The sequence below is a fragment of the Aquarana catesbeiana genome, linkage group LG13, assembly GCF_042186555.1.
Source record: "Aquarana catesbeiana isolate 2022-GZ linkage group LG13, ASM4218655v1, whole genome shotgun sequence".
Taxonomy (NCBI): Eukaryota; Metazoa; Chordata; class Amphibia; order Anura; family Ranidae; genus Aquarana; species Aquarana catesbeiana.
The window spans coordinates 122,470,145-122,497,219 of NC_133336.1; the positions used below are offsets into that span (position 1 = coordinate 122,470,145).

The window sequence follows — 27,075 nt, forward strand, 5'->3', positions numbered from 1 at the left end:
GTATTGATAAGTATATTTTCATTATTCCTGGACCTCCCCATGTCAGCCTACTATGGGATGTACCAAGCAAAATTAAGAAGGGAGGGAAGACAAAAAATAAAAAATAAGCCAAACCCTCAATGCAATGCTACTCAAAATTTTAAATGGGCAACAGCCGCCGTAATAACCGTAGAGCCAAATGTTTCCTCAGGCGGACAAGCCATATTAAGCCTGTAATGCCCTAATAAAAGGTGTTGGGCGCACTCCAGCTTGCTGCTCTGCAAACTACCTCAGGGGCGACCTTAGCATATGCCCAGGATACCGCCATACCCCTCGTTGAATGTGCTTTGATCTCTGGAGGAGGAAGGCCCAGCGTTTTGTATGCAATATGCATGCTCTTGACAAACCAGGAAGACACCACTCTGGATGTTGCTGGCATACCCTTTTTATGCCCCATTGGGAAAACCTACAGCTGATCTTGTTTTCCAAAGCTTTTAGTCCATTTCAAGGTAGGTTGAAACCGCAGAGACCAGGTCTAACCTACTCCACTCATCATCAGCTGTATCCGCCAGAAAGGCTGGAAGAATGACCTCCCAGTTCATACGAAATTATGTGGCCACCTTAGGTAGAAAGCTCGGTATCGGCCTAAGGACTATCTTGTCTGGGAGCACCAAACAATATGGTTCTTTAGATGAGAAGGCGCACAACTCTGAGTCTCTTCTGGCCGAGGCCACGGCTAGTAAAAAAACAAAAACAAAAAACTGTTAAAAGAAACAATGAACAAGAGAAAGCTTGATCAAACAGAGGAACCAGCAGTGTTCTCAAGACTAGTGTTAAGTCCTCTTTTGGAAAAAACAATTTCAATGGAGGTCTGATTTCTATGGCTGCCCCAAAAAAAAAATCAGATCACCAACGGATGTAGAGCATATCTTGTACACAACATAGCCGACAAGGCAGGAATTTAACCCTTCAGGGAATTATAAGCTAACCCTTGGAGACTACTCTGCAGAAACTCCAAAATGTTAGATACTGAAGGAGATCCAAGGTCCCAACCCCTTTCTGTAGTATTCCAGATCCGGTGATAGGTTACATTCGTTCTGAGGAGCCTGTAATAATTTCATTAACTGTCATTAACTGCGGTTCGGGTGTCAGGCCCCATTCTGCAGAAGGAGATTTTGACAAGGAGGCAGAGGCATGGGTGAGCCCAACTTTATCCTCCAAGCCAGAGGGAACCACAGTTCCCTGAGCCAGTAAGATAGGACTACTATTGCTGTGACCCTTTCTCTCTGAATCTTCAGCAGGATTTTCAGCCAATGGAAGCGGCGGGAACACATACACCAAGGAGAAGTTCCAAGACCTGGACAGAGCACCCTGACCCAATGCCTGTGGATGCTAGGTCCGGGAGAAGAAGCACGGCAGTTGACAATTCTCCTCCAATGCCATAAGATCTATCGAAGGCATCCCCCCAGACCCTGAAGATCTAGCGTAGGTACTTGGGGTTGAGGCCCCATTTGTTGTGATCCCCAAAGCCTTGACTCAAGCGATCTGCTAAAACATTGCCAGGCCCTGGGAGTTAAGATGCTGTAAGAGAGCCGAGATTCTTCTCTGTGCATAGGAAGATTGACATGCCACCTGAAGGAGAGGGTGACTTCTTGTGCCCCCTTGATGAGACACATAAGCCACCGTAGTTTTGTTGTCCAAAAGAATCTTGACAGCTCGACCTCGCAACATAGGTTGGAACGCTAAGAGCGCGTCTGACAATTTGAACTCTTCGCCCCACAAAGGTTCCATTGGCATTGAACCTGCTGTTCCAGGCAGTGTGCCCCGCAGCCTGCCAGACTGGGATTGGTCGACACCACTATTGGATACGAGGCCTTCAACGGAACTGCGCAGGAAAGATTGCGAGCTACTGACCACCAAACCAAAAAAAAGCAAGTCTAGGCGCAATCACCTAGAGCTCCCACATATTCAAATCCGTACAATAAAAGCAATCAAAGGACAGTCAAAAACAAAAAATGTAAACAATGACAATCCATTCAATAAGCACAAGCCAATAGTCCATATATTGTTGTGATCAGGATGAGGGGAAAAAACGCCCAGAGAAAGCAAGCAGGGCTGCCATCATAGTAGGAACGAAACCATGGTCCTGAGGCTGAAATACAACAAGTAAAGAGGTGCCTCTGGGTGCACACGTTTTTATAGATATAAAATGCTTTAATAAGATATATAGAGATAAACTCACATTGTGGTGATAAAAACAAGCATGATAGTAAGAGTCATGGATGGCGCTCCCAGTCCTGTGCCTGTGAAAAGTCTCTGTGGTGGATGTAGTAACAGCTCTTCCAGACGTCTGTTGAGAAAGGCGCGCGGCTTGCCTACCACCCAAGCGTGCTTGCCCAGGAAACGCGTCCACTATTGATGACGCCATCCCCCTGCAGCCAGCTGTCTCATGTGTGTCAAGCCTCGTTCTGAGGCTGCTCCTCCATTGTCTGAAGCCGGCTCACTACAACCAGGAAGAGCTGTTACTACATCCACCACAGAGACTTTTTACAGGCACAGGACTGGGAGCGCCATCCATGACTCTTACTATCATGCTTGTTTTTATCACCACAATGTGAGTTTATCTCTATATATCTTATTAAAGCATTTTATATGTATAAAAACGTCTGCACCCAGAGGCGCCTCTTTACTTGTTGTATGACCACCAAACCAGGGACCAGATTATCCAAATTGGCAGACGATCCCACTGAAGAAGAAAGTTGCATTGAAACCTCCTTCTGTGCCACCTGACCCATGGGGCTACTGGAACTGTGGCTGATAAAACCCCCAGATACTGCATGCATTCCTTCAGCAATTATAGAAGGCCTGGCCATCACTGCTTTGTCTGAGACTGGATCTCCTGGACCTTCCTCTGAGGAAGAGAAACACGACCCCGATCACTGTTGAACTGTACTCCTAAATACTCCAACATTTGGGCCAGATGCATCTGGCTCTTCCGAAAGTTGATCAAAGTTGATCAACCGAAATGAGCTAGTGTTTTGCAGGTGAAATTCACATGAACTAGAAGGAGCTCATTTGACGGATCCAGAAGTAGCATGACGTCTAGATAATGGAATATTTGCATTCCCTTGACCCTGAGAGTCGCAACGACAGCAGACAGTAGCTTTAAAAAACGTTCTTGGGGACATAGCAGTGGAAACACAGCCCCAGGAGCTTTGATGGCCCTGGAAGGTTTCTGGAAGGTTGAACCAGCTCCCCTCCACTGTCTGAAAGCCCTGGCCTCTCTGAATCCTTCTTTGGATCCCTTGTTAAACCGAAAGGGCTGCTGTGTCTTTCTCTTCTGCGGGATTAGGCCAGATCTGCTGCCGGAAACCTGCTGAATTGCTGATTCTAAGACCCGAAGAGTAGCCTTCCGTCTAATGGAACCGAACACAGACTGTGCTGAGAAGCCTTATCGGCCGACCAATGCTTCAACCATAAGGCTCTGCGGGCTGTGACGGAATGAGCCATTATCTTTGCTGTCATCTTGACCTGGTCGACAGCCACTTCAGCCATAACTCTACAGCAGTCTTAAAAACTGCAAAGGAGAAGAACTGCCACTTCCCAGACTTTCATCCAAACATCCATCCACCAGCTCCGCTACCCACACTCTAAGGCTGGATTCACACCCATGTACTCCCAGCGCATTCCGCAGAACCGCACCACAGAACGTGTTCCATAGGAGACCATGATAAATGGACGGTAGTGCAAATCCGCAAAACGCAAAAAGCACCAAAAAACGCACAAGTGCAAACCCAGCTCAAGTGCTGCTGCCACAGGAGTGAGTGTTAACGCCGGTCTGCAGGCTGCTGCGGCCAACTATACAACCTTTTTAGGTCTGCATTTATTTTGCGATCCATAGGATCCCTATAAGACACCGAATCCTCCAGCGGAAGGCGGGCGAATACACGTAATTAAGCATCCACTTTAGGCGTAGTGTCCCAAGGGGTACAGCTTCGATTGAAGCACATTGAGCTTCTTCTCAGGCCCCCCCCCCCCACTCATTCTCAATTACTTTTTTAATTTCAGAAGTGAAATGGGAAGGAAGGTAAAGATTTCTTTAAATACGGGTAGTATCTTTGCTGTTTCTTTGGAGGCGACGATTCTTCCTGCCACTTCATCGCATCTTTAACAGCCTCCACCAAGGGGGGAACCAGTGCAAAAATCAAACGTATGCGATTCTGAGACCATCTCAGCCTCAGATGGATCCGAAACGCTTTCGACTTCAGAGTTAAAACGCACTGAAAACACGATCTGAATCTGCAGATGGATGAGCAGGATTCCTTGAAACACTCTTTAACCCTTCCTTGACTGTGTGCTTAATGTAGGATTTAACCTGGCGTGCTTTCGCAGCATTGTCCTGACCTCTCTTGGCTTGGGTCGGAGCAACTAAAGTGAGGTAAGAGCGAGGGAGATCTGGAATGCTGTGACAACAGGCGTCTATCCAGCTGCATGCGACTCTGCGATTTATCATGTCTAGTCCCTTCTTTACTCTTGAGGCTGGAATGCTGATTTGGAACCTCTTTGCGGGAGTTTATCTCGCAGTGGGCCCTTCTCTCTGTAAAACAAAGAGGATGTGCTCTCTTTTAAAAAATAAAATAAATAAATTTTTTTTTTTTTTTTTTTTAAACAAAAATAAATAAATACAATTAAAATAAACTTCTCCATCCAAATCTTCAGTGCTAAGGCAGCTAGGCAGGTAGGCAAAATTTCACAGTCCTAAAAGGTACAGGATAATAAAAATACTCTGACTGACAAGTAACACAGCAGAAAGTAATGAGAGACCTGAAAGGAGGCTTACCAGAGCAGAGTAGAGTAGCAGATTGACCAGCTGGAGACTGAGATCAGCCTAGAGGACAGAGGCTGCTGCAAATCAGCAGTGAGCATTCTGGTGTTTTCTAGGCAACCCAAAGAGGAAGCTACCTCTGACCTCACCTGCTCAACTCTGAGATTCCTTAAAGGAGTACATGTGGAGATGGTGAACTACAAGTCCCAGCGAGCCAAACCACTGCCTGAACACACAAAAACATGACAGGAGAGAGTGCCTAACGAAGGTATATACAGTCATTTATACTGCCAGTGACCTTTGCCAGAAACACAGTCATTTATACTGTACCATATAATCCCAGCACCACAGGAACCCACCTCCTCAGGAGATTTACAGCCTATATGGGGGGTCTTGTGAACCGGGAGAGGCTGAACCCGACAGGATGGATGGATGGAGAAGAAAAAATAAATAAAAATAAACTTTAAAAGGCATCCAGAGCGAGGACGTAAAAAGAACACTGGTGTGGGCAGACAGCCGCCCTTTTATGGGTTAGAAAAGAGGTGGTCCTGGAGGGGTCAGAGGGGGCGGAGCTGACCCTATAGTCAGCTGACATGGGGAGGTCCAGGAAAAAAAAGATTTGTTGGAAGGTATACCAAACGTCAGAGGTTGATTGCCCGACGGGTTAAGCACTAATTAGCTAAGTGAACTAGAAAGATCGCAAGGCTAACCTTCTTCTGTGTGTTTAGTTTCTCCTTTCTCATGTTTAACCTTTCTGTTGACGCTGTAACCTTATTGAACAACAACAGTACTGCAGAGACCAGTTTTAATTATTTTTTGATTCTCCGTATAGTGTGGGGAGTGCTGATGTTTTTATTCTTCTTGTATTCCTATTGTTACCGTGAGCCGAGTGTCACTATCCCAGTGTTTTATAGGTTAATGAGAGACCCGACTAACGCTGACAATGGGGAATAGTCTCTGTAAAATAATGTCTTGTGCTTGCTTACGTTGCTGCTGTGTCCCTAATGTGCCTTAGAAGGAGATAAGAAATGTATGCATAGCAAAGACCCTAAGTCCATTCAGTATTGTGCTAAGTGGGAGAGAAAGTTTGGATTCAATGGTAAACTAACTGTGAAAGAGTGTCAGGAGTTGGTGGATAAGCTTAAATTGTTAGGACCCAAAGATCAAAAAAGGTATGGGTTGAAAATGGCGGAGTACTGGCTTCAGCAAGCTAGAATTAGAGTAGAAGGAAGGAGAACAAAAGAAAAATGCCAAGCCCAAATGCCCCTAATGGACAAAGAGGAAGATCTCATTTGTTATACCAAGAGACCACCTCCTTATAATGGTCCTCCCCCTCAGGTGCAAGCCACTGCCCAGAGTACCACCCTCCCTCTGACATCCACCCCTGTCAAAGGGACCGCCTCTGAACAAAACCCCAACTCCACTTCCCCGATCTCTCCAGACAGTAGTACAGTCCCGGAGATGAACAGATCGATCCTTGAAACCATAACTGACGCCATAACCCATGCACTAGGTGCCCCGGCAGGCAAGCCAAGAGACCAAGTAAACCTCCTATTAGGTATGGTGTAGATGATGGTGAGGAATACCCCTTGACAGGAGTCCTAAACCCAAGAGGAAAACAGAATAATGCACTTGGCCAGCCATATCCCTTGACTATGACTGTTTTTCGACCATGGACCGACAGTGACATACAAAAGGCTACAGAACACATAAAACATCCAAAATTAGGTCCAGCTGAATTCATTGAAAACATAGAGGAATTACGGAACAGTTATAAGTTGAATGGGGTGGAGGTAGAGAGAGCCCTGAGGAGAGTACTAGGATCAGATTGGGCCTCGGTAAAGGGGGACTGGGACCCCTGCACTCCAGCAAACGGACATGGGCGAGGGGATCCATTGCCTCCAGATAGCCCAGACTTAGGAAACAGGTTGACTGCCTTACTTAACAGATGCCAGCTTAGATAGGTACAAGGGACTGATTGGCAAAAAATAAATATGACAGTACAGGAAGACAAGGAGAGTGTCAGTGACTACCTAAATAAACTACGAGAGGTTTTTAAAGTGTTCTCCAGGCTCCCCGAAGCTGAGGATGTGAATAGTGCACATCAGCAACAGCTAAATATAGCTTTTGTTAATGGATTGAAACAGGATCATAAGGATTAAATTGTTAAAAACATGGTTACTTACCAAACTGCATCGGTTTTAGATGTTTTACAATATGCTAAGCATTCTGAGAAGTATTTGAAAACAAGGACAAAAAAGAAAGTGAAAGTAAAGGTTTTTGTGCAAGGTGATGAAGGAGATGAGGATGCAGAAGAGTACACTGGCGAGGCAGAACCAGAGAGGTCTCATAGAGGGAGAGGCAAAGGCGGTTTTAGAGGAAGGAACAAGCCAAGAGGAAGAGGAAGGGGTAGAGGACAATGTAGGAATAAAGAATGGGTAGAAAGAAGGGAATATAGGGATTGTGGAAAACAGGGGCATTTGGCCAGGGACTGCCCTGACAGGTCAGGCCCTCACAAATCGGATTGACTAGGAATGGTATGTGTGAGCCATCTGGAAAAGATAGGGTACATTGAAAACTTACCACAGGTGGCGTTAATGGTTGAAAGAAAATGTGTAGTTTTTGGTGGACTCCGGGGCCTCTAGGACCTTAATTCACCCTGCAGATGTGCCTCATATTGATCAATCTACAAAATCTATTTTGGTACAAGAAGTGAAAAACTGGTGAGGGAATCACTGTCTGAGTATGTCTTCATTGAGGAGCCAGAGACAGGGGTCAAGACCACAACCAGAGTGATCTTGTCTACTGTCTGCCCTGTGAATCTCTTGGGTAGAGACCTAATGTCAGCCATACGCATGTCAGTCAGTGCACAAAATAATGGGTTTGCAGTCCAGGTAGGACAGGGACCCATGAACCCAATAGAAGAAACACATTATTATTACTCCTTAGATGTGTATATGAAAGACAAGGAGACAGTTGATACGGTTGACAAAATGATTAATTATGCTGAAACCGTGACGGAAGGTAGGACAGTGGACTTACAGACACCAAATAGGGCTCACTGCACAATGTATTTTAAGAGAACAACGAGGCCTGATTATTACGCCTCCAGATTTTTCTCAAAGAAGGAAGTTACCCTGCAATTAACCAATGTTTACTGGAGGGATTTTGTGCATCGGCATGTTGCATACCCCCCCCGAGGAACAAGTTCTGTTTAGGGAAATCACCCCACATCTATTCTTGGCTAAACCCAAAAGCCGAGACTGGAAGGATGTGGGAGGGTTTGTGAAGGGATGCCAAGACCTAAGAGATTTGGCTCCTGTGGGCCTACCTGATCTATACAAAAGTAAGTTGACAGGTTATTTGTCACAAACCCTTGGGACACAAAATCATTACAACACCCTTGGCACACGTGTGGGCTGCAGGAAATGAATGATACTTGACACAAGAGGGTCACCTGTTAGATGGGCTCCCAGACTGTAGACTAGAGGTCCAGCAGATGTGGGACTCATGAAAAGAGTCCAACCAGTAACCATCACTCCAAAATCAAACCACAGACCCCACCTAAGACAATACCCCCTTAAGAAGGAAGCAGAGGAGGGCATAGCCCCTGTAGTAGACGAACTTTTAAAAACAGGGGTGATTATTCCGTGTCCTGACAGCCCTTGCAATATTTCCCTTTTTCCTGTTAAGAAGGCTCCGCCTTCCACAGGCTGGAGAATGGTACAAGATCTACAAGCTGTTTAAAGACAGAAAGAATCTAAAAAAAAATGGGGTTTTAAGGGTAATTATTGAATAGATAAAAAAACTATATAAAATATAAAATTTTTAATAATACAAAAATTAAAAAAAAAACAGACTTTTAACAAAGAATCACATAGATAACAAAAATATTGTATACAGTAATTAACAGTGCTGGCAAAGAAATCCCACTACATAAATGAACATCATCCATGAGTGAGAGTCCGACATGTTTCGAAATATGTAAATATAATCTTCATCAGGGAAAATTTGCCATTTCTGAAATGTAAAATACAGTATAAATGCATAGAATACAAAAATGTACCATATAACATATAACTGACAGGATGTATGTAAAACCCCTGTCAGAATATACAAAAAACTCACATGTCAAAAAGCAGTGATTTGAGCAAAGAATTCCTATATACCATCAATCGTCCACAAAGCTTGTATTGGCCTTTCAACATACAGAAGAACCCCAGGATATTGTAATCCAATAGAGGCATCCAAATAGAAGAGAAGTGGTGATAACACCTTAGAAAACAACGGCCAAGAACAGGAAAAAGGGGGACAAAAATTCCAATATGTAATGAGGCCCCTAATATGGATAAACAAAGTAAATAATAATAATAATAAATGCAGTTAAGGGAGTAGGCCTACATTCCAAACTTAGGCAAAACAGAGGGCAGACCTCCATGCACCCCTCAGAAAGCCGAGGGGCCAGGGAGGCTAAATACCCCAGATGCCGCAAGTATAGGGGTGGCCAATGCAATCCAGGATAAATGATCCATAGGGTAAAAATAGTATTGACATAAATAACACTTACAGGTTGTTAAGTCCAAGCCACGACCTCAAAATGAGGTTGCTCCAATAGAGATAGTCCAACCCACCAGAGAAGAGGGAGACAGAAAGTCCCAGTCCTAAGTGGTGATAAGAGGGGTAAGCTGTCTAAAAAATAGGACATAGGTGACTGTAAATAAACAATTTAAAGAACCCAAAGTTTGACAGTAATAAATGAATTGCATTAAATAAACTACACAAAGGTGAGAACGTACAGTGGGCATGGCACCCCTCCAAGTGGAGGCTACAAAGTACAAAGTAAAATATAAGCCATCTAAGAATATCCAAAGGGGCTATACTTACCAAAAATATTGAATAGTCAAAGATCCCCACCTGGAACAGCCGAAGGACCGTGGTGGCACCTAAATGAGAGAGAGGTTATCCCTCTCCTCCCCAAAACGGTATATTCGACATCCAAATAGGACGTCATAGAATAGGAATGGCAGCTCTAGGGTTCCCGATGTCCTCCTTATATAGCCCAAGCTCTGAACCAAATGAGCCTCGTGGAGCGTCAGGGGACGGCGTCACATGACGCACAAGCGATGACGCCATCACCTAAGTGCCGCTTCAACAGAGGATTCATCGGCGGGAAGGAAAAACATCCAAAAAAACAGAAAAACAGCTGACAGCGACTAACCCAAGGAGGGCGCGGCGTGCTGACGTAGCCACACCCTCCCATGGGCCGATCCGACAGATGTAATCCAAGACGTGAGAGCGGAAGCAGCATTGTTAACAGTGAATGCCGCCGCATATGACGCGGGGCTGGACAAAGCAAACCCGGGAGTAGCAAACAACTAGAACGTAACAAAACAAAACAGCTTCGCAATCCAAAAGGCGGAGCTACCAGGGGTAACCATGCATTGGCCTGATAAAACGAAAACGTAGTCCAGATGGAGATAGCCGGTTGAATCAAAAAGATAACAGGCAAAGAACACTGGTCAGATGTGAGGGCACCCCAAAAAGTTGTGAGAGAACAAAAGACCCAGTGCTAAAAATAATCCACCCCCATTGTCAGAATGACCGGGCTGGATGGAGAGATGGAACAATCCAAGCCGAAGCTAGGGCCTTTTGATGTAAAACATGGCTAACAGCAGCCACCCCTAAATCATGAAGTATGCTGTAATAAAGTGATTCGACGTCTATGGTAACCAGGATAGCCAAATCCGGAATCACCAAATCATCTAGTAGTAGATTCCGGATTCAGATTGGAACAAAACTCTAATGCAACGCAAAATGTGCTGGATTAGATATTTAGATGCTACCACCCCACCTGGCCTCAGTGAGGCTGAAAGTTTTAGCCCTTCTTGGAAAGCTTCAGTTCAGGAAAAACAGACTAAAATCCACCAGGTTTTCCTCCCTTTTGCTTCTTTCACTCTGTTTTTCTGTCAGCAGACTTGTCAGAATGACACTATCTATTTGGGTTTTTTTGTATTAATTTAAATCTGATTATTAAATAATTTTGTAGCCCTTGGTGCCCTATTTATTTATGGTTAGTGTGACAGACTCACCCGGGATAGAGGCTGTTTGAGGGGACTGAATGCAAGCCTCTTGCCGACCGATTATGGGCCCTGGCATTAGGGGGAACGATGCTCTTTGTGAGCTGTATGCCTGGGGACCCTTGAGGTGGTATTACTGTGGATTCGGGTCCTGGTCCCCCAGGACACAGACTCTGGGGACTCTAGATTTGCCATATTAGAAATAGTGGCTGATTCATAATGCTGGGACAAATACTGTTAGGAGATACTGATGTCAATTCCAGCCACCTGTCTTTTGCTTGCTAGAATGTGTTTATTGTAAATAAGTCTAGTATGGGATCTAAGAGTCATTAGATCCCCATTGTTGTTTGTGTTAATTAACTCTGCTATTGTGTGAAGAAGAGTTCTGTGTTGATTTGTGATAATGTTGATTGTGTTTTCTGAGCTACAATACGGCCAGTCTGGCCTAAAGGTCATGACTGAGTCATCTAGGCTGTCTAAAGGGATTAGTTAATTAGGCCATGTTAATTAGGTTTCTGGTCACAGGTGTATGTTCAGAGTAATATGAGCAGGAGGTATACACCTCCTCTTTTACTGTATAAAAAAGCCTGTATTCCTTTCAGTAAAAGAGATTCCTGTTTGAACTTACATACAGCCTGCCTGGTGTTCTGATTCTATAGCCGCAGAGGAGTGTCGGGAGAGTGGAATCGAGCGAGCAAGGGGCTCAAATCACTGCTTTTTGACATGTGAGTTTTTTGTATATTCTGACAGGGGTTTTTCATACATCCTGTCAGTTATATGTTATATGGTACATTTTTGTATTCTATGCATTTATACTGTATTTTACATTTCAGAAATGGCAAATTTTACCTGATGAAGATTATATTTACATATTTCGAAACGCGTCGGACTCTCACTCATGGATGATGTTCATTTATGTAGTGGGATTTCTTTGCCACCACTGTTAATTACAGTATACAATATTTTTGTTATCTATGTGATTTTCTTTGTTAAAAGTCTGGTTTTTAAATTTTTGTATTAATAAAAATTTAAATATTTTATATAGTTTTTTATCTATTCAATAATTGCCCTTAAAATCCAATTTTTTGAGGTTCTTTTGGTCTTTAAATGTTGAGGGATGATGGCAATTTACACGTCAGTCTCTGGGAGCCTGTTTATTCTTTAAGATCTACAAGCTGTTAACCAGGCAGTTATACCAAGAGCTCCTGTGGTACCAGATCCACACACACACACTACTGAACGATTTAGATCCAGGGAATCATTCTCTGTGATTGATATCAGTAACACCTTCTTTAGCACCCCGGTTCACCCTGACCATCAATTTTGGTTTGCCTTCACCTACCGGCGAAGAGAAAGGTATCCCTTCAGCAGGTTGCCCCAGGGCTATTGCGAGTCCCCTACCATTTTTTCACAAGTAATGTCCTCAAACTTGGCTCAATTTGTACCCCCAGGGGGAAGCCAGCTCCTCCTCTATGTAGACAACATCTTAGTGGCGTCTCCCTCAGAGGAGGTTTGTAGGGCTGACACAATGGCTCTGTTGTATTTCCTCCATGACCAAGGGCATAAGGTAAATAGAACTAAACTCCAGTTGTGGCAACAGCAGGTCAAATACTTGGGGTATAATATCTCAAAAGAAGGTCGGCACCTGGATGAGGGGAGAATTCAAGCCCTTCTCCAGGTGCCGAAACCAAAGACAAACAAATGTTGTCCTTCCTGGGTATGACAATTTTTTGTAGAGCCTGGATTCCGGGGTATTCCAGGCTGACGGTCCCGTTGGTTCAGGCAATACATGGGAGCCCTATGGTCCCCCAGGATGCTATAAAATGGAGTGAGGAAACAGAGACAGCCTTTACTGACCTAAAACAAGTCCTTTCTAGTTCATCAGTGCTAGCCTAACCAAACTATGACAAACCTTTCGAACAAACAGTAGACTCAAAGAAAGGTCACATGACATCAGTACTTACACAGTCACATGGCGGGCACCAGAGGCCGATTGCTTACTATTCTACAAAATTAGACAGTGTAACTAGAACACTTCCACCCTGTGTACAGGCAGTGGTAGCTGTAGCTGAAGCAGTTAAGGCCTCAGCATCTATAGTGCTATATCACCCACTGACACTCAAAGCACCACATGCAGTATCTGTTATCCTTTTACAACAAAAGATATCACATTTGAGCCCAGCACGACACCTTTTCTGTATGACAATACTCTTGACACAACCTCCCTTAACAATACAGAGGTGTACTACATTAAACCTATCCACACTAATACCACTTCCTACTGATGGTCATAAACATGACTGTACTGCTGCCATCGCTGAAAAGGTACTGCCATGAAGTGATTTGAAAGATGTACCGTTATCTAACCCTGACATGACACTTTTTGTTGATGGTTCCAGTAAGAAAAATCCAGATGGCACAAATGCAACGGGATATGCAGTAGTGACACAGGATGAAATTTTGGAAGCTAGGCCATTACCAAAACATTATTCAGCACAAGTAGAACTTGAAGCACTGACCAGAGCATGCATACTATCAAAAGGAAAATGCGTAACCATATACACTGACAGTCAATATGCCCTTTCAACAGTACATGTTTTTGCACAACAATGGAAATACAGGGGGATGGTCACCTCCAGTGGTAAGCCAATTTCACACATGGACTTCAGTCTAGAACTCCTAGATGCAATACAGTTACCAAAAGAGCTTTCAATCTGCAAATGTCAAACACACACAAAATATACAGACCCCATCTCAAAGGGAAATAAAAGGGCAAATAAAGCAGACAAAATAGCGGCACAAGAAACACATCAAATAATGACAAAACAGGAAATCATATGGATAGATTATACAGTCCTTACTGATATGCAGCAGAATGCACCCCCGTGGAGAAATAATATTGGAAAACAAAGGGTTGCACAATTATAGATAACATTTACACATCACCTGAAGGAAAACTGGTGTTAGGTACCTATTTAGGTATGCAGCAGTATTGACACATTGAGTAACTTATGTGTCAAACGGGGGGGGGGGATGATTGAAGTGTTAAATAAGGTATGTACAGCCTATGACTTCACAAACTACTCAAAAACTTTTTGCTCTCAATGTATTATATGTGCAAACACAATGCTCAGGGAGGCATAAGACCCTGAGCATAAGACCCTGAGCATATATATGTATATATATATATATTGAACCCCAATGGGGAGTACTCACCATCCCAAGCAGCAGGGCCTGTCTTGCCAGGCCCAATCTTCCCCCATCACGGGGCGGGTAGCGCCTCTAAGGACCTTCAGGGACCGGGTCCCCCATATATTGGGGTCCACACCCCTGGACCTGTAAAGCACCCTTTGTGGTTTTCTTGGGCAAGGTTGACCAGGAATACCAACTTTTAACAAGGGTCCAGCGCCTAAAAAGGACACATTACAAGCAATACCTCGTTCTTGAGCCAAGGTTCGGGTACCATCCACTTTAGCTTAGTAAGCCATCTGAATGGATCCGATTATAAAGTCCTCAGTGGGACATTCTTTGAAGAAATTGAAGAGCTTCAACAGCCATGACCATCACCTTCAAGACACTGGCGAAAAAACTGAGGCACTTCCTGTATAGGAGGGGTTATATGGGAGGAACCGTCTTACTATTGGTTGCCAGTGTCCAATCACCTGAAGGTAAGCATATAACCCACATAGTCATTATTATGGTGCTCTGTGTCCCGTGATGTACGATAAAGAAATATTGTTTGGTAATCATAGACGCCCTGACCAAATGGGTGGAGGTATTCCTGACAGGAAGTGCAAACGCACAGACTGTGGTCAAAGCATTACTAAGAGATATGATTCCTAGATCTGGAATCCCTAAAAAGATCTACAATGATAATGGACCCCATTTTGTAAATAAAACTATACAACATTTGACAGAAGTGATGGGTATCCAAGTAAAAAACCATTGCACCTACCACCCCAATCAGCTGGATTAGTGGAGAGACACAATGGAATCCTAAGGCTTCATGCACACGAGACGCTGGTGCAAACTCTGCTGAACACGTTTTTAAAAGCTGAAACCGGTGTTCAGAAACGCCCGTTTTGCCGCATTTGCATGCCGTGTTTAACCGCGCTTGCGTCTAGAAGCGTCTGCAGAGCAGAGAATGACATTTTGCGACCCAACTTTGAGGCCCCGTATCTCAGGGCCACTTGGAGCTAGGAACACCAAATTTGGTATGCAAACACAGTGGAACTAGCACTACAGCATATCCCAATTTCCTAGCACCAAGTGGCCCCGAGATACGGAACCTCAAAGTTGGGTCGCAAAATGTCATTCTCTGATTTTGGGGCCCCGTATCTCGGGGTCACTTGGTGCTAGGAACCCCAAATTTGGTGTGCTAACACAGTGGAACTAACACTACAACATATCCAAAGTGGCCCCAATATACGGGGCCCCAAATTTGGGTCGCAAAATGTCATTCTCTGCTGCAGAAAAGTGCTTGACATTTTGCGACCCAAATTTGGGGCGCCATATCTTGGAGACACTTGATGCTAGGAACCCCAAATTTGGATAGGTTGTAGTGTGAGTTCCACTGTGTTTGCACACCAAATTTGGGGTATCTAGCACTAAGAAACCCCGAGATATGGGGCCCCAAAATGTCATTCTCTGCTGCAGTTTACCATTATATTTCTGTGTTTTCTGGTCCAAAAAATAGGGTTCCTTTAAAAACACTTATAAATGCAAACACGGCTAAACGCAGTACCAGCGTTTAGCCGCATTTGGCATCTGAAACGTGGAAAACGTTTGCGTCTGAACCCATTTTTTTTGCTTTTGGAAAAACGAGGTTAAAACACATCTGCCTAAAAATGCCAAAAAACGAGACCGTGTACATGGACACATAGGATAACATTGAATGAGTTCAGGGGCAGTTGAAAAAAAGTGTCCAACTGCCTCTGAACGCGCGTTTAACAGTGTCTCGTGTGCATGAGGCCTAAAAAATAAGTTGAGAAAAGCTATGGAAGAAACAGTTAAAAAATTGGATGTACTGCTTATCATTAGCTGTAACTAGTATGCATATTACACCCACAAAAGAAGGTTTGAGCCCATTTGAAATGATACATGGAAGGCCATATAGAATACCCTTACTACCAAATGAAACACCAGCTGAAGAATCTGAACGTACTTTAGCAGAATATATGTCTAACCTGTTGAAACAGAAGCAAATTAATAAAGTCTGTTCTATTCCAGAAGGTCCAATCCAAGGAGAAGAGAAAATCCATATTGGAGACTGGGTCCTGGTAAAAGTAATAAAAAGAAAACATTGGAACTCAGCCAAGTGGGAGGGACTGTATCAGTTTCTTCTCACCACCCCCACGGCTATAAGGATAGCAGAGAGGTCTACCTGGATTCACCAGTCCCATTGCAAAAAGGTTTTACAGGCAGAGAAGGCCCAGTTGGCTGCAAGAGGGCCAGAAAATACAGCTACAAAGGGAGGTCTCATACATGGTGGGACTTGTCTCAAACCGGTGATGTCTCCCTCCCCTTCCAACTCACCTACCCTATCCGCTGGAACTCTGTGGCTGGTTGGGATGAAAGGGACAGCAATTATCCTTGGGTTACTGGTGACTCTAGGAGAGGCATCCATAAAAGGTGGTATACGTTATGGAAGAGCAGAGGAACCTTTGGATTGGGAAAGAACAGGAACAGCATTGAATATAACCTTTATAGAGGGAATAACTATAGAGGGAATAACTAAGTGGCAAAAAGGAAAGACTCATAATTACAAATGCGGCCAACTCCCACTGCACACAGTGAGAACTGTAACCAATTATTGATAACATTAAAGGAGCAGAGGAACGAAGATCAGCAGTTGTACTCTATGGGAGCATGGGTGTCAGGAACTGACCCCTCAGGCAAATTTTTCCTCGAGGTATTACCACCCAATAAGACCAGACAACAGGAAAAGGTAGACACAGAAGGGAAAGAAGAAGGCCATACTAAAATAGAAGTTTTGAATAAAACTATGATTTACTAACCTAACAGTAGAAGATGCCATGGCTTTGGAGACGGGTTACCAAGAAAATAATGAGTGGTTAGAATGGTTGCGGAACACGGTTAAAACTCTAAAAAATGAAAACTGTTTAGTTTGTGCCGGAACCAGACCACATTTAGTAACGGTCCCTTTTCCTCTAGATCACAATACAGATCCAGAAGGTTTAAAATGTATGTTGCGGTTGTATAATAAGAGCTATAAACCTTAAACAAATTCTACGTGTCTACATTGAGGTTGTTGTTTCCCCCAGTACAGAGACCTCAGATAACTCCGGCGGTTACTGCTTATCCGGGCAACTTTACTTGTTTTGCACTCCCAGGGAACCGTAGCAGGGTGGATCTTGGGTCACTACCCGATGACTACTGCAGGGAGAGGATTATTATGGGCAATGGTGACTGGGTTGAACATGACATTCAGAGAGCTGATATCTGGTGGATGTGTGGGGATAAGAAACTGCGAGCTAGGATACCGGCCAATGCCCAAGGGGACTGCAGTATGGTCTAGCTGGCTATGCCCCTGAGGATCCTGTTAAAACACCCGTGGACTAACAGTCACCAACGGTATCGGAGGGACACCTCTCCCAAGGGGTCATTTGACGTTCAGATCTACATAGATGAGATTGGGGTTCCTCGTGGGGTGCCGGATTAGTTTAAGGCCAGGAATCAGATAACAGCTGGGTTTGAGTCTCTTCTCTGGTGGGTGACTATAAATAAAAATGTTGACTGGATTAACTATACATACTATAACCAACAACGATTTGTAAACAATACTAGGGATGCTGTGAAGGGCCTAGCAGAACAGTTGGCCCCCACATCTCTAATGGCATGGCAGAGCCGAATGGCCTTAGATATGGTCCTAGCTGAAAGAGGAGGAGTATACAAAATGTTTGGTAGAATATGCACCTTTATCCCCAACAATACAGCTCCTGGAGGGACCGTGACCAGAGCCCTGGAAGGATTTACTGCTCTAATGAGTTAGCGGAAAACTCAGTTATTAATGATCCATTCACAAACTGGCTTGAAGGATGGTTTGGTAAATGGACTGAACTTATCACATCTTGTTTGGTCTCAATTGCTGTGGCTTTGGCCGTTTTGGTCACTTGCGGTTCTGCTGCATTCTCTGTATTCAAGGACTTTCAAAAAAACTGATTGAAACCGCAGTCTCAAGAACAATGTATCAAGCCCTTCCTACCTCTGAGGAGACCTATGTGGACATTGAAGGTCAACTTAATGACATACAGTACGAACGTGTACAACACAGGGACCATCATCGAAATGTGTTGAGATAAAATAGTCACACAAGAGGTGGGAATGTTAGAAAAGTTTTAAATGTTTATTTTGTGACTATTAAAAAAACAAAAACCCTGAGACTGATTTTTAAGATGACTTCTGAGCACATGTTTTAACTTGCTGTATCGTTTGTTTTAACTAACTCCATAGTAAGTTATAGGATGATTAGGCTTAACCACATATGGTAGAACAGGTTGTACAGGAAACGCTAATTAGGCAATAAAGTACATACCATTCTGTACCAGGAATGCTATCAGTGTTTCCTCAGCCAATAGAAGCTTTATAGCTATATTATTGTAAGTATTAGGAGGGGGGCTGTACATCCCTCTGTATGATTCTTACTGCATCTTTTGACTTGTAAGCATCATCCTTTTGTGTCGGCACATCTGAAAATAAATTGTCTGCTTTTCAATACATCTGGAGTTTGACTGATCACAGGAGAAGAATAATCCTAACAAAGTCCTATTTGCAATAAGCAATAAGAGGATAGTATGTGACCAGTCTAAAATACGTGGCATGTTCACCAAAGTCCGGAGCCTGGCGGACAAGATGGATGAACTAGAGATACTGCTGTACGAGCAGGATTTGGATTTTGTGGGAATTTCAGAGACCTGGTTCAACAGCTCTCATGATTGGCTAGCAACCATTCAAGAGTATATCCTTTATCGCAGGGATAGAGTAAAAAAGGGGGAGGGGTATGCCTATATATCAAGAATAATGTACAAGTGAATGCGAGAGATGACATCACTAAGGGAGCTAGGGAGGAGGTGGAATCCTTATGGGTTTAGCTCCAAAGGGATGAGGCTAGGGGGAAAATAATACTGGAAGTATGCTATAGGCCCCCTAACCTGAGGGAGGAGGGGGAGACGGATCTCCTATCACAATTTGGATTAGCAGCAAGGATGTGTTATCATAATGGGGGATTTTAATTATCTAGACAGACTGAGCGGAGGGAACCACGCATTCATCTAAGGCTCGCTAGTTCCTAAATGTCTTGCAGGACAATTTCATGGTTCAGATGGTAGACGCACCAACTAGAAATAAAGCGTTACTGGATCTACTGATTACCAACAATACAGACCTGATCACAGATGTGGAAATACGGGGAAATTTAGGAAACAGCGATCGCAGGTCAATTGGCTTCAGTATAAATCACACAAATAGAAAACATAAGGGGAATACAAAGACACAATTTCAAAAGAGCCAACTTCCCTAAACTACGAACCTTGCTAGAAGGCATAAATTTGGATAAAATCTTAGTAACAAAGAACATGGAGGAAAGATGGGTTTGCTTAAAGAGCATATTAAATAAGGGCATGAGCTAACGCATCCCATTGGGTAATACATTTAAGAGCTAACAAAATTCGGATGGCTTAACTCCAATGTAAAAATGCATAAAAAAGCAAAGGAGAAGGCCTTCAAAAAATACAAGGTTGAGGGATCATCATCAGCATTCAGACTTTATAAAAGAATCCAACAAGAAATGTAAGGGTGCAATCATAGGTGTGCGCAGCCCATTGTATTAGGGTGTGCACCTCAAAGCTCCAACACATATGCCTTTGTGACATATTAACCAGCCTCTTCCCCACTCGTCATCCTAAAACAATGGGGTGGGGGGGGGGGGGAGCAGGTGAGCACACAGGGGGACCTGGGCAGCAGAAAGAAAAGGAACTGGGACAAGAGGGGTGGCATACATTGGTACCAATCCCCTGTATTTTCCTCCCGTGGCAGCTGAATATCGGCAAGAGGAAGAGGAGGAGAAGCCTACTTTCAGCTGCTGCAGAAGAAAATACAGATCGGTCCCTTAATTTCCACTCCAGCCGCCTATCCTGTCCAGGTTCTGGGGGTCGGCAAGTAAGGATCGCGGCTTACCTGTCACCTGCCCACAATTGATGGGTTGCCAACTCCAGGATTAGGGTGTGCCCAGGCACACCTGGCACACCCCTTGCGCACGCCTATGGGTGCAATTAGGGGGCTAAGATAGAACACGAAAGACACATAGCGGAGGAAAGCAAAAAAAAAATCCCAAGAAATTCTAAGTATGTAAACAGTAAAAAAGGGAGGACAGATCATATTGGCCCCATAAAAAATGAGGAAGGACATCTGGTTACAAAGGATGGGGCGATGGTAAAGGTATTGAATTTATTCTTCTGCTCGGTCTTCACGAGGGAATCGGGGGCTTCAGGAACCAAAACTGCAGTGTTTATCCTCATGACACATCACAGGAAGCACCTCCATGGTTAACAGAGGACAGAATTAAAATTAGACTTGGGAAACTTATAATTAATAAATCACCGGGAGCATATGGCTTGCCCCCGAGGGTACTTAGGGAACTCAGTCAAGCAATTGCCAGACCATTGTTCCTAATTTTTACTGACAGTCTACTGACTGGAATGGTACCAGGTGATTGGAGAAGCCAATGTAGCACCAATATTTAACCACTTCAAAACCAGGCTATAGTCATATGACGTCCGCAGATGGGATCTCCCATCTTTGGCGGGCGTCATATGACGTCCTGGGTTTCTCGCTACTCCTGCGGGTCCCCGGGTACCTGTCACAGTCCATCTGAGTACCCGAATACCTGTCACCAGGCCATCAAAGTACCCGAGTACCTGTCACCAGACCATCAGAGTACCCGAGTACTTGTCCCCAGCCCATCAGAGTACCCGAGTACCTATCTGCAGCCCATGCCTCATAGAATATACGTCGGGGTGTTTGCTTTCCAAAATGGGGTCATTTTGTGGTAATTCCATTGTCCTGGTGTTCCAGGGCCTTCACAACTGTAATAGGTCATTAGGAAATTAGAGGTGTAATTTATGCTCCAAAAACGCCTGACGGTGCTCCCTGCATGTTGGGCCTCTGTATGTGGCCAGGCTGTGTAAAGTCAAGAGGAGTAGCAGAATGTGTTTTGAGGGTCATTTTTACTATATACACATGCTTTGAGTTAGAAATATCTTATAAACTGACCACTTTGTGTAAAAAAAAAAAAATAAGTTTTAATTTTCTTTCCACGTGTTCAGAAGACTTGTGGAAAAAAATGAACCGTTCGAAAGACTCATTATGCCTCACAGAATAGACGTTGTGGTGTTTGCTTTCCAAAATGGGGTAATTTTGTGGGTAATTCCACTGTCCTGGTGCTCCAGGGCCTTCAGAAATGTAATAGGTCGTAATAGGACGGTGCTCCCTGCATGTTGGGTCTCTCTGTGTGGCCAGGCTGTGTAAAAGTCACACACATGTAATAACTCCATACTCAGGAGGAGTAGCAGAATATTTTTTGGGGTGTAATTGGAAGTATGCATATGCTGTGTCTGAGAAAAAACTTGTTATTATGACAATTTTGTGGAAAAAAAAAGCACCTCCATAGCAAGGTGTAAAGCCACTCAAAAGAATCTTAAATTTTCCCAAGAATTGTGGGAAAAAATTACAACTTCAAAAAAACTCACCATGCCTCTTACTAAATACCTTTGACTGTCTACTTTTCAAAAAGGGGTAATTTGGGGGGTGTTTGTAACTTTCCTGACATTTCAGGGCCTCAAGAAATGAGATAGGCCGTCAGTGTATCAGGTGTGATCAATTTTTAATGATTTGCACCATAGCTTGTAGACTCTATAACTTTCACAGAGACTAAATAATATCCACTAATTTGGGTTATTTTTACCAAAGAGATGTAGCTGTATAAATTTTGGCCCAAATTTATGAACAAAAATGACTTATTTGCAAAATTTTATCATAGAAACTAAAAAAAAAAAAAAAAAAAAGTGTTTTTTTTTCAAATTTTTGCTCTTTTTTCACTTCATGTCGCAAAAAATAAAAAAGCCCAGTGGTGATTAAATACCAGCAAAAGAAAGCTCTATTTGCACAAAAAAAATGATAAAAATTTTGTTTGGGTACAGCGTTGCATGACTGAGTAATTGGCATTTAAAGTGTGAGAGCACTGAAAGTTAAAAATTGGTCTGGGCAGGAAGGGTGTATAAAATGTCCTGTATTGAAGTGGTTAAAAAGGGCCCAAAATACATCCCTGGGTATTACAGACCAGTTAGCCCAACATCAATAGTATGCAAGCTCTTGGAGGGGATGATAAGGGACTTTATACAAGATTTATTAATGAGAACGGTATTATTAGCAGTAATCAGCATGGATTAACCACTTGCTTACAGGGCACTTAAACCCCCCTCCTATCCAGACCAATTTTCAGCTTTCAGCACTGACGCACTTGACAACTGCACGGTCATGCAACACTGTACCCAAATGAAATTTTTATCATTTTTTCCCCACAAATAGAGCTTTCTTTTGGTGGTATTTGATCACCTCTGCGGTTTTTATTTTTTGTTAAAAAAATTTAAAAAGAGCGAATTTAAAAAAAAATATATATTTTTTTTTATATTTTGTTATAAAATTTTTTAAAAGGGTAATTTTTCTCCTTCATTGATGTACGCTGATGAGGCGGCACCAATGGGCACTGATAGGTAGCAGTGATGGGCACTGATCTTGTACACTGCTAGGTGGCACTGATTGGCACCACTGGTGGGCATTGTTAGGTGGCAATGGTGGGCACTGATAGGTGGCACTTGCAGGCATTGATAGGTGGCACTTATGGGCATTGATACGTGGCACTGGTGGGCACTGTGATGTGGCAATAACAGGTGGCCCTGGCAGGGGGTACTTGTGGCACAACTGAGGCACGTATGAGGCATTATTGCCTCCTCCTCTTCGTGACCCATGTCCCTTGCTGCTGAGCCGGTGATCGGCTTTTTTTTCTCCTCGCACTGTCAGCGCGAGGAGAAAAAAAAACGATCACAGAGCTTTTGTTTTGATCATGTGATCAGCTGTCATTGGCTGACAGCTGATCACATGGTAAGGGGCCGGGACCGGCCCCTTACTTGGATCGGTGATCACCCGAGTCTTAGTGACTCGGTGATCACAGCGCGCTCCATGCACGCCCTGCAGGGCGCGCGCAGGGCACGTGCACGGGAATTCAGGGCCGCGCTGTAGCCGTCATTCGGCTATAGCGCGGATGTCAAGCAGTTAATGAAAAATCGCTCTTGCCAAACCAATCTATTAACCTTCTATGAGAAGGTAAGTTGCCATCTAGCTAAAGGAAGGCCCGTAGACTGGCTCCGTATCTGGGTTTTGCAAAAGCATTTGACGCAGTTCCCCATAAACATTTACTGTACAAAATAAGGTCCGTTGGCATGGACCATAGGGTGAGTACATGGATTGAAAACTGGCTACAAGGGCGAGTTTAGAGGGTGGTGATAAATGGGGAGTACTCGGAATGGTGGGTAGTGGGGTCCCCCAGGGTTCTGTGCTGGGACAAATCCGATTTAATTTATTCATAAAGGACCTGGAGGATGGGATAAACAGTTCAATCTCTGTATTTGCGGACGATACTAAGCTAAGCAGGGTGATAACTTCTCCGCAGAATGTGGAAACCTTGCAAAAAGACCTGAACAAATTAATGGGATGTGCAACTACATGGCAAATGACCTAGGGGTGCTAGTAGATGATAGGATCAGCAATGGCATGCAATGCCAAGCTGCTGCTAACAAAGCAGAACAACAGAATATTGGCATGCATTAAAATGGGGAACAACTCCAGAGCTAAAACGATAATTCTCCCGCTCTACAAGACTCTGGTCCGGCCGCACCTAGAGTATGCTGTCCAGTTCTGGGCACCAGTTCTCAGGAAGGATGTACTGGAAATGGAGCGAGTACAAAGAAGGACAACAAAGCTAATAAAGAGTCTGGAGGATATTAGTTATGAGGAAAGGTTGTGAGCACTGAACTTATTCTCTCTGGAGAAGAGACGCTTGAGAGGGGATATGAATTCAATTTACAAATACCGTACTGGTGACCCCACAGTGGGGATAAAACGTATTCGCGGAAGGGAGTTTAACAAGACACGTGGCCACGCATTAAAATTGGAAGATAAAGAGGTTTAATCCTAAACTACGTAGAGGGTTCTTTACTGTAAGAGCGGTAAGGATGTGGAATTCCCTTCCACAGGCGGTGGTCTCAGCGGGGAGCATCGATAGTTTAAAAAACTATTAGACAAGCACAACGACCACAACATACAGGGATATACAATGTAATACTGACATATAATCACACACATAGGTTGGACTTGATGGACTTTGGTCTTTTTTCAACCTCACCTACTATGTAACTATGTAACTATGATGGCTGAAACTGGGTAGACTGCCGCATTCTATAGTATTCAGCCTGTCACCAGCTTGATAGATGATCATCTTCAATGATAGATATAAATAAAATGATTTATTCTGAGGAAAAGAATAGAAAAAGCGGGAAACTAAAATTCAACATAACTAGGATGAGCTTTTCTTTTGTTTTCCTACCTAGCGTCCTACTCCTGCAGTTGACAGTATAACCAAATCATGAAGAATAGAGAAAGCTATGTCTGTCAATGAATAAACTAAAATAATGTATCTTCTAAATATAAACAATCAACTGTAAGGCCTTTCACTGGTATATCTGAATGCTGAGAGAGAGAAAGTTCACAGCCTTAAATCATATTAATTATATTGTAACTATATTTTAACTTACCATTGAGAAAGATGATAGAGTCATTAAACAGAATCTTCCCAAAGGTGAAATTTGTACCATTCTAAAAAAATAAATAAAAATAAATAAATAAATAAAAGTGACTAAATTCACATTCATAGCATAGCAAGGTGTAAAGCCAATCAGATTCCAGTTACTAGAGAACTATCAGAACTGTGGACACAATCTGACTTGCCCTGAGTCATCTTTCCATGCCAGCTCTTCCCTAGGCACCAACAGTGACATTTAGTCATTTATGGAGAGCAGTGTCAGTGTACAGTACTTGTCTCAATCCAGAGCACTAAGAGTTCAATTTGCTAAGAGTAAATATCAATAAATAAATAAACCCAGTGACAGGTGATGGTGATCAACACTAATACATAAATAAACAACTATTAATAAAGTTTGTGCAAAAATAGTCCATAAATGAGACTGGATTGTCTCAAAACAAGGAAAGCTGAATATATCCCGATGTGGGATCTTCAAAACTTCCACCACACCACGTGAACTCAGTGTTTCCACTCCTTTGGTTAAAAACTCACCAAATCACGATGCCTTGCAGAGTACTCTCATGTAGGGCTGAAACAACTAATCGATTAATCGACAACTAATCGATTATGAAATTAATCGATTACTATTTTTATAATCGATTAATCGGCCAGTAACATAATGGGGTTAAAAAAAAACTAAAATGAGCTCTTTATAGTACAAATAGAGCAAATAATCTCTACTGTAAATAAATTATATAAATAAGTTTAGTTGGTCTACCTGACCGTGGTTTGGTTTCAACAGAAACCCTCATTTTCCACTTCTTGATTAGAGTTTGAACACTGCTGATTGGCATTCTCAATTCCTTGGATATCTTTTTATATCCCTTTCCTGTTTTTTTTTTTACAGTTCAACTACCTTTTCCCGCAGATCCTTTGACAATTCGATTTTGACCACACAATTAGAAAATCGAACAAACGTTCTTAAAATTACATTTTTTGTCATTTGTCGGGGAAGACATTGTTTGTTTTTTTAAATAAAAAATAGATCTCTGAGTCTGATGATATTTACCAGATTCACCCTTTAATAGTATATACAGTATATCTCCTCTAATAGTATGTACAGAATATCTCTTCTGTCTGTTATTCTCAGAGTGGATTAGATATTTTGCTCCCTAACCATATAGTTGGTTACTTATATTCACCACTGCATAGAGATGTTTAAGAATAAATTGCCTTTTTTTAAAACTTTACATATTAACTAAATTATACACCATACTTTTTTTTAAGGTTATTAACCGATTAATCGAAACAATAATCGGCCAACTAATCGATTATGACAATAATCGTTAGTTGCAGCCCTACTCTCATGCTCTGCAAAACAGCATCAACCCTTACAGGGTTAGATATCCACCGATACCCAGACATGACACCTGATATCATGGACTCAGTAAGTCATTATGACGAAACGTCGGGACGTGGCTGTATGGCAACCAGTTTTTCACACTTTACGCTATACCGGAAGTGACGCTCAGAGGATCACGATCTTTCGCTGATGAGATTCAGTTCACCTATGCTTTGTCCGCTGAGACCACATTACACCAGTACTTGCTGCTGCAAGTGGATGTCTCTAGGCTTCATAGATTTGAGCTTATGTGAGTGCAATGTTTGAAGCTGTTTTAATAGAATAAACTTTTTACAACGATACTGCACTATTAGAGCACTTTGTTTCATTATATATGGAGAGTCCATGATATCGGGTGTCACGTCTGGATATCGGTGGATATCTAACCCTGTGGAGGTTGATGCTGTTTTGCAGAGCATGAGAGTGCTAGGCATCGTCATTTGGTGAGTTTTTAACCAAAGGGGAGTGGAAACACTGAGTGCACGTGGTGTGCTGAAAGTTTTGAAGATCCCACATTAGGATATATTCCGCTTTCCTTTTTTGAGACAATCCAGTCTCATTTATGGACTATTTTTGCACAAACTTTATTATTAGTTGTTAATTTATGTATTCGTGTTGATCACTATCACCTGTCACTGGGTTGATTTATTTATACTATAGCGCTACTATTTACTTTAGTTTACACTGTAAATGCTTATTTATATTTATTTCAATTAAATTAGCAGCTGTTGCACACTTAGGTTACTTTTAGCGCAGTGGTGGCACTTGAAGAGTGGGTGTACGGATGTTTTTGGACCAGTTTTGTTGTCTAAAAGTAAATATTGCATGGTTATTTAAGGTAAAATAACTCAAGCTGTATTTAACTCAAACTGCAATTCACAAAAATGCTTGTTCGCAGCTCCATGTGCCCGAGCCCACT

At 42.9% G+C, this 27,075-nt stretch overlaps 1 protein-coding gene across 2 annotated transcripts in view; it reads right to left on the minus strand.

The window, feature by feature from the left end:
• Nucleotides 1-27,075, minus strand: part of TMEM87A (transmembrane protein 87A) — a 160,647-nt gene that overhangs the window by 129,355 nt on the left and 4,217 nt on the right. For both annotated transcript variants that reach the window (XM_073610611.1, XM_073610610.1), the window contains exon 2: nt 24,768-24,828. In XM_073610611.1, coding sequence (XP_073466712.1) covers nt 24,768-24,828 — 61 coding nt within the window. The remainder of the gene's footprint in view (nt 1-24,767; nt 24,829-27,075) is intronic.